General features: G+C 45.5%; 1 protein-coding gene across 1 annotated transcript in view; it reads right to left on the reverse strand.

Annotated features, from left to right (window-relative positions):
• The window catches only part of LOC143277373 (hemicentin-1-like), a 59849-nt gene that overhangs the window by 7115 nt on the left and 35234 nt on the right, over positions 1-17500 (reverse strand). Inside the window, exons 10-15 of the mRNA XM_076582155.1 lie at positions 15776-15891; positions 13143-13300; positions 9818-9912; positions 6962-7122; positions 4193-4394; positions 3286-3428 (exon numbers count right to left, since the gene is read on the reverse strand). Of these exons, the coding sequence (XP_076438270.1) occupies positions 3286-3428; positions 4193-4394; positions 6962-7122; positions 9818-9912; positions 13143-13300; positions 15776-15891 (875 nt within the window). The remainder of the gene's footprint in view (positions 1-3285; positions 3429-4192; positions 4395-6961; positions 7123-9817; positions 9913-13142; positions 13301-15775; positions 15892-17500) is intronic.

Raw genomic sequence — 17500 nt, forward strand, 5'->3', positions numbered from 1 at the left:
TGGCATCACTGACAGTGAAAAGACATGGAACTAGAGAACGAAAGTAGACAGCAAAAAACAACAAAGAACAACTTCTCTGGCATCACTGACAGTGAAAAGACATGGAACTACAGAACGAAAGTAGACACCAAACACCAACAAAGAACAACTTTTCTGGCATCACTGACTGTGAAAAGACATGGAACTACAGAACGAAAGTAGACAGCAAACACCAACAAAGAACAACTTCTCTGGCTTCACTGACAGTGAAAAGACATGGAACTACAGAACGAAAGTAGACAACAAAAAACAACAAAGAACAACTTCTCTGGCATCACTGGCAGTGAAAAGACATGGAACTACAGAACGAAAGTAGACAACAAAAAACAACAAAGAACAACTTCTCTGGAACGAAAGCAAAACAACAAACAACAAGAACTCATCTTGCATCACTTTGGGTTACAGTAAAAAGACGTTAAACTAAACAACAACTACAACAACAACGAAACGCCTACAGTACAAGCCAAAACACAAGGGACTTAACAACAAGACAAGGGAGACTAAACAAATCCCAACACAAGGGACTTAACAACAAGACAAGGGAGACTAAACAAATCCCAACACAAGGGACTTAACAACAAGGTAAGGGAGACTTAACAAATCCCAACACAAGGGACTTAACAACAAGACAAGGGAGACTAAACAAATCCCAACACAAGGGACTTAACAACAAGACAAGGGAGACTAAACAAATCCCACCACAAGGGACTTAACAACAAGACAAGGGAGACTAAACAAATCCCAACACAAGGGACTTAACAACAAGACAAGGGAGACCAAACAAATCCCAACACAAGGGACTTAACAACAAGACAAGGGAGACTTAACAAATCCCAACACAAGGGACTTCACAACAAGACAAGGGAGACTTAACAAATCCCAACACAAGGGACTTCACAACAAGACAAGGGAGACTTAACAAATCCCAACACAAGGGACTTAACAAATCCCAACACAAGGGACTTAACAACAAGGTAAGGGAGACTTAACAAATCCCAACACAAGGGACTTAACAAATCCCAACACAAGGGACTTAACAACAAGGTAAGGGAGACTTAACAAATCCCAACACAAGGGACTTAACAACAAGGTAAGGGAGACTTAACAAATCCCAACACAAGGGACTTAACAAATCCCAACACAAGGGACTTAACAACAAGACAAGGGAGACTAAACAAATCCCAACACAAGGGACTTAACAACAAGACAAGGGAGACTAAACAAATCCCAACACAAGGGACTTAACAACAAGGTAAGGGAGACTTAACAAATCCCAACACAAGGGACTTAACAACAAGACAAGGGAGACTAAACAAATCCCAACACAAGGGACTTAACAACAAGGTAAGGGAGACTTAACAAATCCCAACACAAGGGACTTAACAAATCCCAACACAAGGGACTTAACAACTAGACAAGGGAGACTTAACAAATTGATTGACTGATTAAGATATCGATACTTATATAGCGCCTATGTTCGGTGATTTTTCCGATCTCCCAGGTTAACATATGTTCAGACCTGCTAGTGCCTGGACCCCCTTCGTGTGTATATGCACGCAGAAGATCAAATACGCACGTTAAAGATCCTGTAATCTATGTCAGCATTTGGTGTTTCCAAAACAAGAAGACACTCAGCATGCCCCCATACTTACACAACGGCCACTGTTCTAAGAAACACACAAACATAATACACATAATTATAAATGTTGTTATACTCAATGCATATGTAATGAACAAGGGTGACGCTGCATCGAACTGAGAGACACAACATCGCTCATGTCTTTACGAAGACTCAACGAACCCCAAACACAAGGGACTTAATGAACAAACCCCAAAGACAAGGGGGACTTAATCAACAAACCCCAAAGACAAGGGGGACAATCAACAAGCCTCAAAGACAAGGGACTTAATCAACAAACCCTAAAGACAAAGGGGACTTATTCAACAAACCCCAAAGACAAGGGGACTTAATCAATAAACCCTAAAGACAAGGGAATTAATCAACAAACCCCAAAGACAAGGGGGACAATCAACAAACCCCAAAGACAAGGGACTTAATCAACAAGCCCCAAAGACAAGGGGGACAATCAACAAACCCCAAAGACAAGGGACTTAATTAATCAACAAACCCCAAAGACAAGGGGGACTTAATTAACAAACCCCAAAGACAAGGAACTTAATCAACAAACCCCAAAGACAAGGGACTTAATTAACAAGCCCCAAAGACAAGGAACTTAATCAACAAGCCCCAAAGACAAGGAGGACTTAATCAACAAACCAAAAAGACAATGGGGACTTAATCAACAAGCCCCAAAGACAAGGGACTTAATCAACAAACCCTAAAGACAAGGGGGACTTAATCAACAAGCCCCAAAGACAAGGGACTTAATCAACAAAGCCCAAAGACAAGGGACTTAATCAACAAACCCTAAAGACAAGGGACTTAATCAACAAGCCCCAAAAACAAGGGGGACTTAATCAACAAACCCCAAAGACAAGGGACTTAATTAACAAACCCCAAAGACAAGGGGGACTTAATCAACAAACCCGAAAGACAAGGGGGACTTAATTAACAAGCCAAAAAGACAAGGGACTTAATCAACAAACCCCAAAGACAAGGGGGACTTAATCAACGAACCCGAAAGACAAGGGGGACTTAATTAACAAGCCAAAAAGACAAGGGACTTAATCAACAAACCTCAAAGACAAAGGACTTAATCAACAAGCCCCTAAAGACAAGGGACTTAATCAACAAACCCCAAAGACAAGGGACTTAATCAACAAGCCCCTAAAGACAAGGGACTTAATCAACAAACCCCAAAGACAAGGGACTTAATCAACAAGCCCCAAAGACAAGGGACTTAATCAACAAACCCCAAAGACAAGGGGGACAATTAACAAACCCCAAAGACAGGGGACTTAATCAACAAACCCCAAAGACAAGGGGGACAATCAACAAACCCCAAAGACAGGGGACTTAATCAACAAACCCCAAAGACAAGGGGGACAATCAACAAACCCCAAAGACAGGGGACTTAATCAACAAACCCCAAAGACAAGGGACTTAATCAACAAACCCCAAAGACAAGGGACTTAATCAACAAACCCTAAAGCCAATGGGGACTTAATCAACAAACCCCAAAGACAAGGGACTTAATCAACAAACCCTAAAGACAAGGGGGACTTAATCAACAAAGCCCGACACAAGGGGGACTTAACAACGAAGACGACGAGGGAGGAGGCTACCTTGAGGGTGTACCACTGCTCGCCGGACATCATGTTCTGGTTGTCAGTGGTCTGCTTGGTGTTGACGTAAAAGTCGTTGTCCGTCAGCACCACCCTCCCCCCACTCACCACCTTCTCCCAGTGCACCTTGGGCCGAGGGTAACCTGGGGTTCGGATCCATCCATCCATCCATTAATCAATCAATTAACTAATTAATCAGTCAGTTATTCCATCCATCCATCAATCAGTCAATCGATCAGTCAATAGACCTGTCAGTCAGCTGATCGATCGATCAGTAAGCAAATACGCAAACATGTTGGTGAGGAGAAATACCAGAACAAAATTTTGTTGTTTGTTTTGGATAAAAGAATAGCAACACTACTACTACTATTACTACTGCTACTACTACTACTACTACTACTACTTCTACTACTACTTATAATGATGATGATGATAATAATAATAATAATATTATTATCATATCTACATTGTCATCATTATTATTGTTGTTGTCGTCGTCGTCGCCATCATCATCATTGTGATCAATCACAATCATCATGATCATCATCACAATCACAATCATCATTACCATGATCGTCACAATCACAATCACCATCATCACGATCACCATTATTCACTGTCATATCATCACCCTCCTCCTCCTCCTTCTCCTCCTCCTCCTCCTCCTCATCACCACCATCATCACCTTCATCATTGTCATCATCACCCTCATCATCATCATCACCCTCACCATCACCACCATCATCATCAACACCATCACCACCACAATCATCATCATGATCATCATTCTCATCATCAATACCGTCGTCATCACCTTCATCATTACCATCACCACCACCAAAAACCATCCTCGTCACCATCACCATCACCATCCTCACCACCACCACCACCACCACCACCACCTCACCATTGACGATGCAGTCTAGACGGGCGGTGAAACGTCTGTTTTGAGCCTGCCCCACCGAGTTTTGCACCGTGCGGGCAGTAGGGGCGTGGAAGACTCGAACCTCGCACAGATGCTCATCGGGCGGCTTGATGTTGTTGTCCGCCACACACCTGTACACCCCCATGTGCTCCACGGAAGCTGCCGTCAGTGGAAGCACGTGACCCTGGGAGGTGAGTTCCCGGAACGGTTTGAATCAATCTTTAACTCTCTCCATACGAACGGCGAAAGAGACTACGTTAACAGCGTTTCACCCCAATTACCATCATCAAAATATTGCAAGCGGAAGGCTCTTATACTGAAGAGGTGAATGTTGACAAAGAATACCACAATTCTGACGACGGAAGCTAAAGGTTGGGTCATTCAGACACCCACTGGATATCCGAGGGGTCTGTGTAGAGGAGAAGAGAGGACTGGGCGTACTGAGTGAGTTAACTTGTTGTTCAACAGAACACAGTCGTGTGATTACAATGCAAAACAGTATCAGTATCAGTAGCTCAAGGAGGCGTCAGTGCGTTCGGTCAAGTCCATATACGCTGCACCACATCTGCCAAGCAGATGCCTGACCAGCAGCGTAACCCAACGCGCTTAGTCAGGCCTTGAGAAAAATAAATAAAATAAAATAAATAACAAAACTTTTTTTTTTAAAGAGAAAAAATAAATAGATAAAATAAAATAAAATAGCTAAACTAAAATGTTTTTTAATGCAAAGAAAGACAGAAAGATTCACCAAAAAGCTTAAAGCTCACACTGTGCTCACAACGTTGCACTTCAAATTTTAACATGAAGGCTGGTGAACCATTGGTTGGCTGGTTTGTTGCTTGGTTGGTTGGTTGGTTGTGTGCTTGTTTGTTGTGCTGTTGTACGTTGCTGATTGATGGAGTTGTTATACTTGTGCACACATGCGTGCACACATCCACACACACATACAGATACGTGCACGTATGCACGTAGGCACGCACACGTACACATACGTACACACAGACACGCACACAAGCGCTCACACACACACACACACACACACGCACAAACACTCCCCCCCCCCCCCCCCCGCACACACACACACACGTGCATACACACACGCGCGCATGGTCGCACACACGCACACACACACACTCTCTCTCTCTTTCACACACACACACACACACACACACACACACACACACACACACACACACACACAAGTACACAAGTACGAACGCTCGCACTTTCTCTCTTTCTCCCTCTCCCTCTCTCCCTCTCTTCACACACACACACACACACACACACACACACACACACACACACACACACACACACGTACACACACACATACACACGAACGCTCGCACTCTCTCTCTCTCTCTCTTTTCCCCTCTCTTTCTCTCCACACACACACACACACACACACACACACACACACACACACACACACACACACACAAACACACACACACACACACACTCGCGCGCGGGGCGAGGGGACGAGGGGGGATCATTGCAGCGAAGTATACGGCTTTAAAATGGACAGGGTCACTTTCCATAATTCTCCTTTGGATCCATAACCACAACTGCTCAAACTACAGGCAGGGAGAGAGAGAGATGTCAGTGTTGATCCTGTGGAGTGATGGCCTGGAGGTAACGCGTCCGCCTGGGAAGCGAGAGAATCTGAGCGCCCTGGTCTGAATTCCATAGTCGCTAAATATTTTCTCCCCTTCCACTAGACCTTGAGTGGTGGTCTGAAAGCTAGTCATTCCGATGAGACAATAAACCGAGGTCCCGTGTGCAACATGCACTTAGCGCACCGTAAAAGAACCCACGGCAACAAAAGGGTTGTCCCTGGCAAAATTCTGTAGAAAAATCCACTTCGATCGGAAAACAAATAAAACTGCAGGCAGACCCCCCCCCAAAAAAAATTACAAAAAAAGGATGGCGCTCTCGGTGAAGCGACGCACTCTCCTTGAGGAGAGCAGCCCGTATTTGACACAGAGAAAATGTGTTGTGACAAAAAAGAGCAATGCAATACAATACAACACAATCTTTATATCAGCTCAAATGTTGATCGTGATGTGACTTCAGCTGTTGAAAACGAAGACACAAGGGTGTGTGTGTGTGGAGGGGGGGTGGGGGGTACAAGGGGCCTGGGGGGAGAGGGAGATGTGTGTGTGTGTGGGGGGGGGCTATCGGTGTTGATATTGATGTAACTTCAACTGTTCAAACTGTAGACAAAAGGGAATTAAGCCATCAACGTTGATCTTGATGGAACTACCAATCTTAGATTGGCGAAGGGGGCCATAGCCTCCATATTCCCCAGCCTGCCCCCCCCCCCCCCCACCCCCACCCCCCCCATGCCCACACCCAATCAATATCCACATTTCTTCTCCCTGTGTTCTTTCCGTTCAGTTTCGTTCCGAAGATGAAAAAACTGTAAATTTGTTCAATTAACATGTGTAAAATATACTCTACATTTCTCCCCCTGTCAAGAGACGTAAAGAAGGCCAGTCAAAGAGTGGAGAAGAAATTTATGTAAAGTGGAGTGTTACACGTAGAGTATACATGCTATAAACCAATTAACAACTTTACAACTTTCCCCCGTCTTATAAACGGAAAAATACGGACGAAGAAATGTGGATATTGCCAACCCCCAAAACCTCTACCACCACCACCACCACCCAGCCTCCAATCCCCCCCCCCCCCCGACCCCCTACCATAGTTCTCCCACAACCCTCTCCTCCCCACCTCTCTCTCACTCACCCGATACTGGGCATGACCTGTTGGGAGGGACATTCCGTCCAAGCGAGTCCACGTGATGTTGGGGTACGGTATACCCATTGAGGAGCACACCAAGCTGGCATTCTGATTCTGGTCGACCTCGATCAGAGTGGTGGTGTCTCCTGGCCTGATCTTTGGGGGCACTGGCAGGAAAAGAACAGGAAATTAAGAAGAAAGGAAGGAAGGAAGAAAGAAAGAAAGAAAGACAAAAAGGGGAAGGTTTGGGTGCAACGAGTGATGTGGTTGTGGGTGGTTTTGTGGGTGGGTTGAAACAGATCGGAAATTTCGAGCTGCTGTTGCTACTGCTACTACTATCATTATTACAAATAATAACAATGATGTAATAATATAATGATAATAATAATAGTATTTATTATGATAATCATAATCATAATCATCATCATCATCATCAGCTGCCCCATGGCGGTTGCCGTTGGGGCGCTACAGATGACCTGTCAGCCAGTCCTCTCCATCCATCCCTGTCTTTCGCACATTTGACCGCCTCGCTCAGCTTCAGTCCTGTCCATTCTGTGATGTTGTCTTCCCATCTCTTCTTCTGTCTTCCTCTCTTCCTTCCTCCTCTGACTGTTCCCTGGAGCACTGTCTTGGCAAGCCCCTCTCCTCTTGTTACGTGGCCGAACCATTTTAATTTGCGCCTCTTGATGGTGGTGAGAAGGTCTTCATAGGGACCAATGGCTTGCCTTATTCTGTTTTTGACTTCCTCATTGGTTATGTGGTCTTTATAAGAGATGCCAAGCAGTCTTCTGAAGCATCTCATTTCTGAGGCCTGAATCCTCTTCTCCAATTCTGCTGTAAGGGTATAATCATAATAGTAATGATAAATGCTAATGATAACAATACTTGATAGACAGATATTTGAATGAACACACACACACGCAAACAGACACACACACGCGCGCGAGATAGCGAGCGAGCGCGCGCGCGCGCGCGAGCACACACACACGTCTCAGAGGGACTGACGCTGGGACAGCGAAAAGAGAGATGGGGGTGGGGGGGTGGAGGGGGGGGGGACAGACAAGACAAGACAAGACAATGGTTTATTTGTTAGGCCTCCGGTTCATAGCAAAGGAGTGGGCCACTAACAAAAATATTACATAATGGCCAGCCGCCGTAGCGAAGTGGTTAGCGTCGCGGACTGACGGCTGGAAGGACGCAGGTTCGAATCCCAGCGGAGGTGGGTTTTTCGGCCCGTGGCCGGCTCCTACCCAGAGTTGAGTGTGCTGTGGGCTAAAATGGAGGGACTGGGACCACACAGTAGAGTGTCATCCACTTCAAGGATGCGTCTTTGGGTGTGTTGCTCAAATTACCTGACCAACACTGCAAGTGTCTGTATCTCTCGGGCCTGGTTAACGCCGGGATATCATTATGACAGGAATCATCGTGTACAGCCTTGTCACGCAGTCCCAAACCAAAATGGACCTCCATAGCAACATCTTCATCATCATCGTCATCCTCCTCCTCCTTCATCGTCATCAATAGAAACAAAATAGTCTCAAAGTCTGTGGCCTTTCATGCCCTGCTCTCATGGTGACCTCAGTTTCGATACCCCTCCACTTCCGTGCTTGGGGTGAGTCCTGTCAATGTCTTCAGTGTCGGCAGATTCATGGAGGGCTTTTGTTTGAGGGACGTGGTGGCGGTCTCCACTCTAGGGGGGACACTCACTCAGTCTGGCTCCGCGACTAAGCCATTATTGTCGTTAGTAGGGGGCTTAGTAGGTGGTGTCCTAAGTACGTTAAAACAGAACAGGCACCACTGAACACCACCGAAGTGACTCAGCAGCAGTGCAGGGTGTCCTCTGGTGTGTGGCCTCCTAGGCGACCTAACATCGATGGTTCCCTGTGGACTGCCGACGCTGGAACTACGATGGACGAACCCGGGTGTGGCCGTGTATGGGGGAATCTAAATGAGCGGCGTGGGAGTAATGCCACTGAAATGGTGCAGATGATGGGACAGCAAAAAAAAAAAAAAAAAAAAAAAAAAAAAAAAAAAAATTACATAATGAATGAAATAGTATGAATAATATATCAATGCGCATGTAACTTGCAAGCTCTCTCCCTCTCTCTCTCTCTCATCATCTCTCTCTCTCTCCTCTCCTCTCCCTCAAACACATGCACGCGCGCATATACACACCCACATACACGCTCACGCGCTAAACACACAGATCCAGCGATCTGGATTAAGTGAAATGCTGACAAGCTAACAAAACTTACAAAAATTAATCACAAATTGCAAGGGGGGAGGGGACAGAGAGAGAGAAACTGAGAGAGAAAATGAGAGAGAGAGACACACACACAGAATGAGAAAGAGAGACACACACACAGAGAAGAGAGAGAAAGAGAGAGATAGGAACAGAAAGAGAAAGAGAGGGACACACACACACACACACACACACACACACACACACACACACACACAATGACGCAAAGAGAGAGAGAGAGAGAAACAGAAAGAGAAAGAGAGGGACACACACACAATGAGAGAGAGAGGGAGAGAGAGAGAGAGAGAGAGAGAGAGAGAGAGAGAGAAACGAATAGAGAGAGGAAGAGAGAGACAGAGGCACACAGAGAGGGAGAGACAGAGATTAAGAGAAAGGAAAAGAGAGAGAGATAGAAATAGACAGAGAGATAAAAACAGAAAGAGAGAGACACAGATAGAGACAGAGACACAGGGACAGTGACGACAGCGAGTCTCTCTCTCTGTGTCTCTGTCTCTGTGTGTCTCTGTCTCTCTGTCTCTGTCTCTCTCTGTCTGTCTCTCTCTCTCTGTCTCTCTCTCTGTCTCTCTCTGTCTCTCTGTTTTTGTTGTTGTTGTTGTTACCTTGCACGGTAAGCGTGCCTGTCTTCTGCACTTGGGACTGGACGTTCTCGTTCTGGATCTTCACCTGACACACGTAGCGACCGGCGTCCTGCTGTCTGCACAGACACACGCACATCACACAGACATTACAGTCACACATCTACAGTATCTATAGTAGTAGTAGGAGGAGGAGGAGGAGGAGGAGCAGGAGCAGCAGTAGCAGCAGCAGTAGTAGTAGTAGTAACAGCAGCTGTAGTAGTAGTAGTAGCAGCAGCAGTAGTAGTAGTAGTAACAGCAGCTGTAGTAGTAGTAGTAGCAGCAGCAGTAGTTGCTATGACACACGTAGCGACCCGCGTCCTGCTGTCTGCACAGACACACGCACATCACTCAGATATTACAGTCACACATCTACAGTATCTATAACAGTAGTAGGTGGAGGAGGAGGAGCAGCAGCAGCAGCAGTAGTTGTAGCAGTAGTTGTCGTAGAAGCAGCAGTAGTTGCTATGGCAGCAGCAGCTGTAGCAGTAGTAGTAGTAGTAGTAGCAGCAGCAGCAGTAGTTGCTATGGCAGCAGCAGTAGTAGCAGCAGCAGCAGCAATAGTAGTAGTAATAGTAACAGCAGCAGCAGCAATAGTAGTAGTAGTAGTAACAGCAGCAGCAGCAGTAGTAGTAGTAGTAGTAGTAATAGCAGCAGCAGCAGTAGTAGTAGTAGTAGTAACAGCAGCAGCAGCAATAGTAGTAGTAATAGTAACAGCAGCAGCAGCAATAGTAGTAGTAGTAGTCGTAACAGCAGCAGCAGTAGTAGTTGTAGTAGCAGAAGCACCAGCAGTATCAGTAGTAGCAGCAGCAGTAGTAGTAGTAGTAGCAGCAGCAGCAGCAGTAGTTATTAGCAGCAGCAGCAGTAGTAGCAGCAGCAGCAGCAGCAGCAGCAGCAGCAGTAGTAGTAGTAGTAGTAGTAGTAGTATTTGTATTTCTTTTTATCACAACAAATTTCTCAGTGTGAAATTCGGGCTGCTCTCCCCAAGGAAAGCGCGTCGCTACACTACAGCGCCACCCTTTTTTGTATTTTTTTCCCTGCGTGCAGTTTTATTTGTTTTTTTTCTATCGAAGTGGATTTTCCTACAGAATTTTGCCAGGAACAACCCTTTCGTTACCGTGGGTACTTTTACGTGCGCTGAGTTAAGTGCATGCTGCACACGGGACCTCGGTTTAGCGTCTCATCCGAATGACTAGCGTCTAGACCACCACTCAAAGTCTAGCGGAGGGGGAGAAAATATCGGCGGCTGAGCCGTGATTTGAACCAGCGCGCTCAGATTCTCTCGCTTCTTATGCGGACACGTTACCTCTAGGCCATCAGTCCATTTAGCAGTAGTAGTTGTTATTGTTGTTGTTGCAGCATCAACAGAAGAAGCAGCAGTAGTAGTGGTAGCTGTTGGTACAGCAGCAGCAGTTGTAGTAGCAGTAGTAGTTGTAGTAGTAGTAGTAGTAGCATCAGCAGCAGCAGCAGCAGCAGTAGTAGTATCCTCAGCAGCAGTAGTAGTTGCTACAGCAGCAGCAGCAGCAGTAGTAGTAGTAGTATCAGCAGCAGCAGTAGCATCAGTAGTAGTAGCAGCAGCAGCAGCAGTACAGTAGTAGTAGTAGTAGCAACAGCAGCAGCAGCAGCAGTAGTAGTAGTAGTAGTAGTAGCATCAGCAGCAGCAGTAGCTGCTATAGTAGTAGCAGTAGCAGCAGCAACAGCAGCAGCAGCAGCAGTAGTTGCTATAACAGTAGTAGTAATAGTAGTAGCAGCAGCAGCAGCAGTAGTAGTAGTGGCAGCAGCAGTAGTGGTAGCAGCAGCAACAGCAGCAGTAGTGGTAGCAACAATAACAGCAGCAGTAGTGGTAGTAGTAGCAGTAGTAGTAGTAGTAGCAGCAGCAGCAGTAGTAGTTGCTGATAGGGAAAAAAAGCAAAAAAACAACTGCAGGCAGGAAAAATACAAAAAAATGGGAGGCGCTCTGAGTGTAGCGACGCGCTCTCCCTGATGAGAGTAGCCCGAATTTTACACAGAGAAATCTGTTGAGACAAAAAAGAGTCAAACAATACAATACAATACAATACGTGGAACGGGAATGGACCAAATCGGGAACTGACGAACAGGGACGGAATGGGAACAGGCGAATCCGGATCACCAGTTCAGTGCTGGGCGAATCGAGAATAGCCGAAACGGGAATGGACGTAGCGGGAATGCCCGAATCGGTACGAAATCAAATCGGAATCAGAATCACCAATTTGATAATGGACGAAATATCGGGAATGGGCAAGACACGGGACAAGCGGGCGAATTGTGACGACAAACACACAGCGAATGAGAGGCGGGATGACAGACAATTCATATAATGAATAAAGCATGTCTTTCACTTGACGGGCGCAATAACCGAGTGGCTAAAGCGTTGGACTTTCAATCTGAGGATCCCGGGTTCCAATCTCGGTGACGGCGCCTGGTGGGTAAAAGGGTGGAGATTTTTTCGATCCCCCAGGTCAACATACGTGCAGACCTGCTTGTGCCTGAACCCCCTTCGTGTGCATACGCACAAATACACCACATTAAAGACCTTGCAATCCATGACACCTTTCGGAGGATTATGGAAACAAGAAAATACCAAGCATGCAGAACCCTGAAAACGGAGTATGGCTTCCTACATGGCGGGGGTAAATAAACAAGCACGATCATACACGTGAAAATGTTACATGTCTGTATGAGTGTGTATGTGTGCATGTCTGAAATCTGATGGAATGGTACAGGATACTAATGATGAGCGCCCCAGTGGCAGCTGTCAGTCGGCTCTACCCAGGTAGGCAGCCTGTTGTGCAAAATGACTCGGTGTTTGTAAAGCGCTTACAGCTTGGTCTTACACCACTCAGCTTATATCACAGATCGACATAACTTTACAGTTGGTCCAGCAGCAAAGTGACAGCTGTATGATCAATGGTTTTCCCATTGCAATGGGAAATCATTCAAACCTTAATCTTTTATGAAGGACTATCACTCTCCAGCAAGGCGGAAAAGTTGTACTGGCTCTTAGTGCTGCAGCCTTGGGGGCTATTTGGCCTTTGGGAAACCATCCCAATGCCGATCGTCCTAAAAACCCCTTGGCCGAGAGAGTGGGGATGTAACTTGGGCAAGACACTCTCCACTGTAATCAAATTCTGGCACAGATAGTCGGAACAGCAGTTGCCTCCTCTGCTGTTCTGATGATCATAGTCGGACACGACTGACTATCACACAGCTTGGTCTCTCCGACCGAGGACAGGCACAAATTAAGTATTCATATCAATCATCATCATCATCGTCGTCGTCGTTTGCTTACCGAAGACGACGAATGAGCAGGGTGTAGGTCAGACGGTCCTCAGGCCCTTTAAGCAACACCTCATACTTGCGGAGGCCTCCGACCTTCGGGTTGATCTGCATGACGATGGTCTGGTCTATGGAGATGAGCTCGTGCGTGTCCTCGTGGATCCAGAACACCTGATTGGTTGGAAAGAGGCACAGGTAAGGTTAGATATGGAGATGAGCACGTGCGTGTCCTCGTGGATCTATAATCAGAGCACCTGATTGGTTGGAAAGAGGCACAGGTAGGTTAGATATGGAGATGAGCACGTGCGTGTCCTCGTGGATCTATAATCAGAGCACCTGGTTGGTTGGAAAGAGGCACAACTGGGTTTATAATGATTCAATATGGAGATGAGCACGTGCGTGTCCCCGTGGATCTATAACCATAACCCCGGACTGGTTGGAAAGGGGCAGAGTTAGGTTGATATTAATTAGTCCAATATGGAGATGAGCACGTGCGTGTCCTCGTGGATCTATAACCATAACCCCGGACTGGTTGGAAAGGGGCACAGTTAGGTTAATATTAATTAGTCCAATATGGAGATGAGCACATGCGTGTCCTCGTGAATCTATAAACAGAACACCGGACTGGTTGGAAAGGGGCACAGTTAGGTTGATATTAATTAGTCCAATATGGAGATGAGCACATGCGTGTCCTCGTGGATCTATAAGCAGAACATCTGATTAGTTGCAAAGGGGTGCAGTTTTGTTAATATCAGTTCAATATGGAGATGAGCACGTGCGTGCCCTTGTGGATCCAAAGAACCTGATTGGTTTAGGTAATTGGCACGGTTAAGTTAATATTAAGTCAATATGGAGATGAGCACGTGCGTGCCCTTGTGGATTCAAAAAACCTGATTGGTTTAGGTAATTGGCACGGTTAAGTTAATATTAGGTCAATATGGAGATGAGCACGTGCGTGCCCTTGTGGATCCAAAGAACCTGATTGGTTTAGGTAATTGGCACGGTTAAGTTAATAGTAGGTCAATATGGAGATGAGCACGCGCGTGTCCTCGTGGGTCCAAGACACATGACTGGTTGTTAAGGGGCAGAGTTAGGTTGTGGCTCTGTCTGCAACTGCTCGAATCAGAGACTGACATAAACTTACAATTGTAGTAGTAGTAGTAGTCTTCAGTTTAACGTCTTCCACTTGAAGTGATATTAGACGGGAAAAAAAAAGGGGGGGGGGGGGAGGGTGCGGGGGGGGGGGGGGGGGGGGGGGGGGGGGGGGGGGGGTGGAGGGCGGGGCGTGGTGGAGGGAACGGTATTGGGCAGAGGGTGAAAAATGGTGTGTGTGTATGTGTGTGTGCGCGTGTGTGCGCGTGTGTGTGTGTGAGTGTGTGTGTGTGTGTGTGTGTGTGTGTGGTGGGGAGAGATACAGAGCATTGGAAAAAATAAAGCATTAAAAGGGGAGACATAGGCACAATATAGAAGGAAACGCTAACATCAAACAACTGTAACAACTATAACAAATGTCCAATTGGACTATGCAGCAAACTTTCTGCAATAGCAGATAGCATCTTGAAATTGTCAAAAATTGTGCCAACAGCAAAGTGTGAGCTGTGTGATCGATGTTTTCTCCACTGGACCGGGAATTCATTTACAGATTAGTCTTTTGTGAAGGACTATGACTTCCAGACTAAGAAGCAAGATTGCGCTGGCTCTTAGTGCTGCAGCCTTGGGGTGTTATCTCAGTCCCACCTCGTCTCATCTGATGTTATCTTATCTTAGTTCGTCTGTATCTCATCTCGTGTTAGCACATCTTTATCTCATCTGATCTCATCTTCATTTCATATCTATTTCATCTCATATTAATATGATCTTATCTCTTTCTTCATCACATCATCTTATCTCAGCTTGGTCATCTCATCTTGTCACATCTTCGTCATCTCATCTTCATCTCATCTTTATCTCATCTTCAACTCACATTTATATCATCTTATATTCATCACCTCATCTTATCACATCTTCATCATCTCATCTTACCTCATCTTTACTCATCTTATCACATCTTCATCATCTCATCTATCACATCTTCATCTCATATTTATCTCATATTTATATCATGTTATCTCATCTTCATCTCATGTTATCACATCTTCATCATCTCATGTATATCATCTTCCTCTCATATTTATCTCATATTTATATTATATCATCTTTATGTTATCTCATCTTCATCTCATATTCGTATCTTCTTATCTCATCTTCGTCATCTCATCTTCATAATCTCATCTTCATAATCTCATCTTTATCATCTCACGTTATCTCATCATATCTCATCGTCATCATCTCATCTTATCTCATCTCCATAATCTCATCTTATCTCATCTTCAGATTATCTCGTCTTCAGAATCTCATTTTGTCTCATCTTCATATCATTTTAATATCATATTCATATCATCGTATCTCATCTTCATCATCTCATCTTTATCTCATGTTATCTCATCTGTATATCATCTTCATCTCATATCTATATCGTCTTTATCTCATCTTTATCACATCTTTATATCATCTTCATCTCATATCTATATCGTCTTTATCTCATCTTTATCACATCTTCATCATCTCGTCTTTACTTCATCTTCATCTCATCCCCTTGCCGCTCACGTTGTTGGTCTGTTTGTTGGCGACGGTGCAGTTGAGCCGAGCTGTTCCCCCGACTTTCTGCACCTCGGGCAAAATGTCGTCCACTATCTCTGGGTCCTGGGCCCGGGTGAGGGGTACTGGAACATTATTGATGTTGTCATCACTGTGCTGATCGGGGTGGGGGTGGGGTTGGGGTGAGGGGTTGGTGGTGGTGGTGGTGGTGATGGTGATAGTTGTGGAGGTGGTAGTGGGGATGGTTGTTATGAAAATGGTGCTGGTGGTGGTGGTGGTGGTTATGGTGGTGGTGGTGGTGGCAGTGGCGGTGGTGATGGTAGTGGTGGTGGTGATGGTCGTGGTGGTGTTGATGTTGTTATAACAATGGTGGTGGTGGTGGTGATCGTGGTGGTGGTGACGGTGGTGGTGGTGATGTTGGCGGTGGCAGTGGTTGTGGTGGTGGTGCTAGTGGTGGTAGCGATGGTGGTGGTGGTGGTGGTAATGGTGGTGATGGTGATGATGATGGTGGCAGCGGTGGCGAAGGTGGTGATGGTGGTGGTGATGGTAGTGGTGGTGTTGATGTTGTTATGACAATGGTGGTGGTGATGGTAGTGGTGGTGTTGATGTTGTTATGACAATGGTGGTGGTGATGGTAGTGGTGGTGTTAGTGGTGGTGGTGGGGGTGCGGGGGTGGAAGTGTTGGTGCTGGTGGTGATGTTGTTATGACAATGGTGGTGGTGGTGGTGGTGGTGATGGTGGTAAAGGTGATGGTGATGGTGGTGGTGGTGATGGTGGTGGTGGTGATGGTGGTGGTCGTGATGGTGGTGGTAATGATTGTGGAAGTGGTGGAGGTGGATGCGATGGTAGTGATGGTGGTGATGGTGATAGTTAGAATGATGGTGGTGGTAGGATGGTGGTGGTGGTGGTGATAATGATGATGACGGTGGTGAAGACGATAACGATGACGATGATGGTAATAATCATGGTGACGATGTTGAAGGTGGTGACGGTGGTGGTGGTGGTAGTAGTAGTAGTAGTAGTAGTAGTAGTAGTAAAAGTAGTAGTAGTAGTAGTAGTGGTAGTAGTAGAAGATAACAAAACGATTATCAAGATAAACTTACTATTACAACCGACACTGATCATCATCATCATCATCATCATGGACCCTCTACCCCCTCTTCCTTCCTCCTCCTCCTCCCTCTCCACCGACTACTACAACTACTACAGCTGCTGCTACTATAACTACTAAATCATGATGATGATGGTGATGATGATGATGATTACAAGACGAATAAGAAAAAAAATGTCGACGACGATGATAACAGCAACAGCAACAACAACAATAATAATAATAGCAATAACTATAATAATAATAATTATAACAACAACTAGTAGTAGTAGTGGTAGTAGTAGCAGCAGCAGCACATACACACATGCACATAGGGCACTCACATACCTGGTGCACACGTTCATTCTGCATGAACTCAGATATATAACTGGTGGACAAACAATAACAGCGATGGAAGATGATGATGATGATGACGACGATGATGGTGATGGTGATGATGATAACGATGATGACAATGATGACGACGACGATGATGATGATGATGATGATGGTGATGATGATGATGACGATGATGACAATGATTACTATTAATATTCTTATTTTCATTAGTGTTGTTGATGATGAACTTGTTGTTGTTGCCATCACCATACTACATCACCGTTTCTTTTACTGTGGCATTCATG

Source organism: Babylonia areolata, chromosome 34, assembly GCF_041734735.1.
Source record: "Babylonia areolata isolate BAREFJ2019XMU chromosome 34, ASM4173473v1, whole genome shotgun sequence".
NCBI classification, from domain to species: Eukaryota; Metazoa; Mollusca; class Gastropoda; order Neogastropoda; family Buccinidae; genus Babylonia; species Babylonia areolata.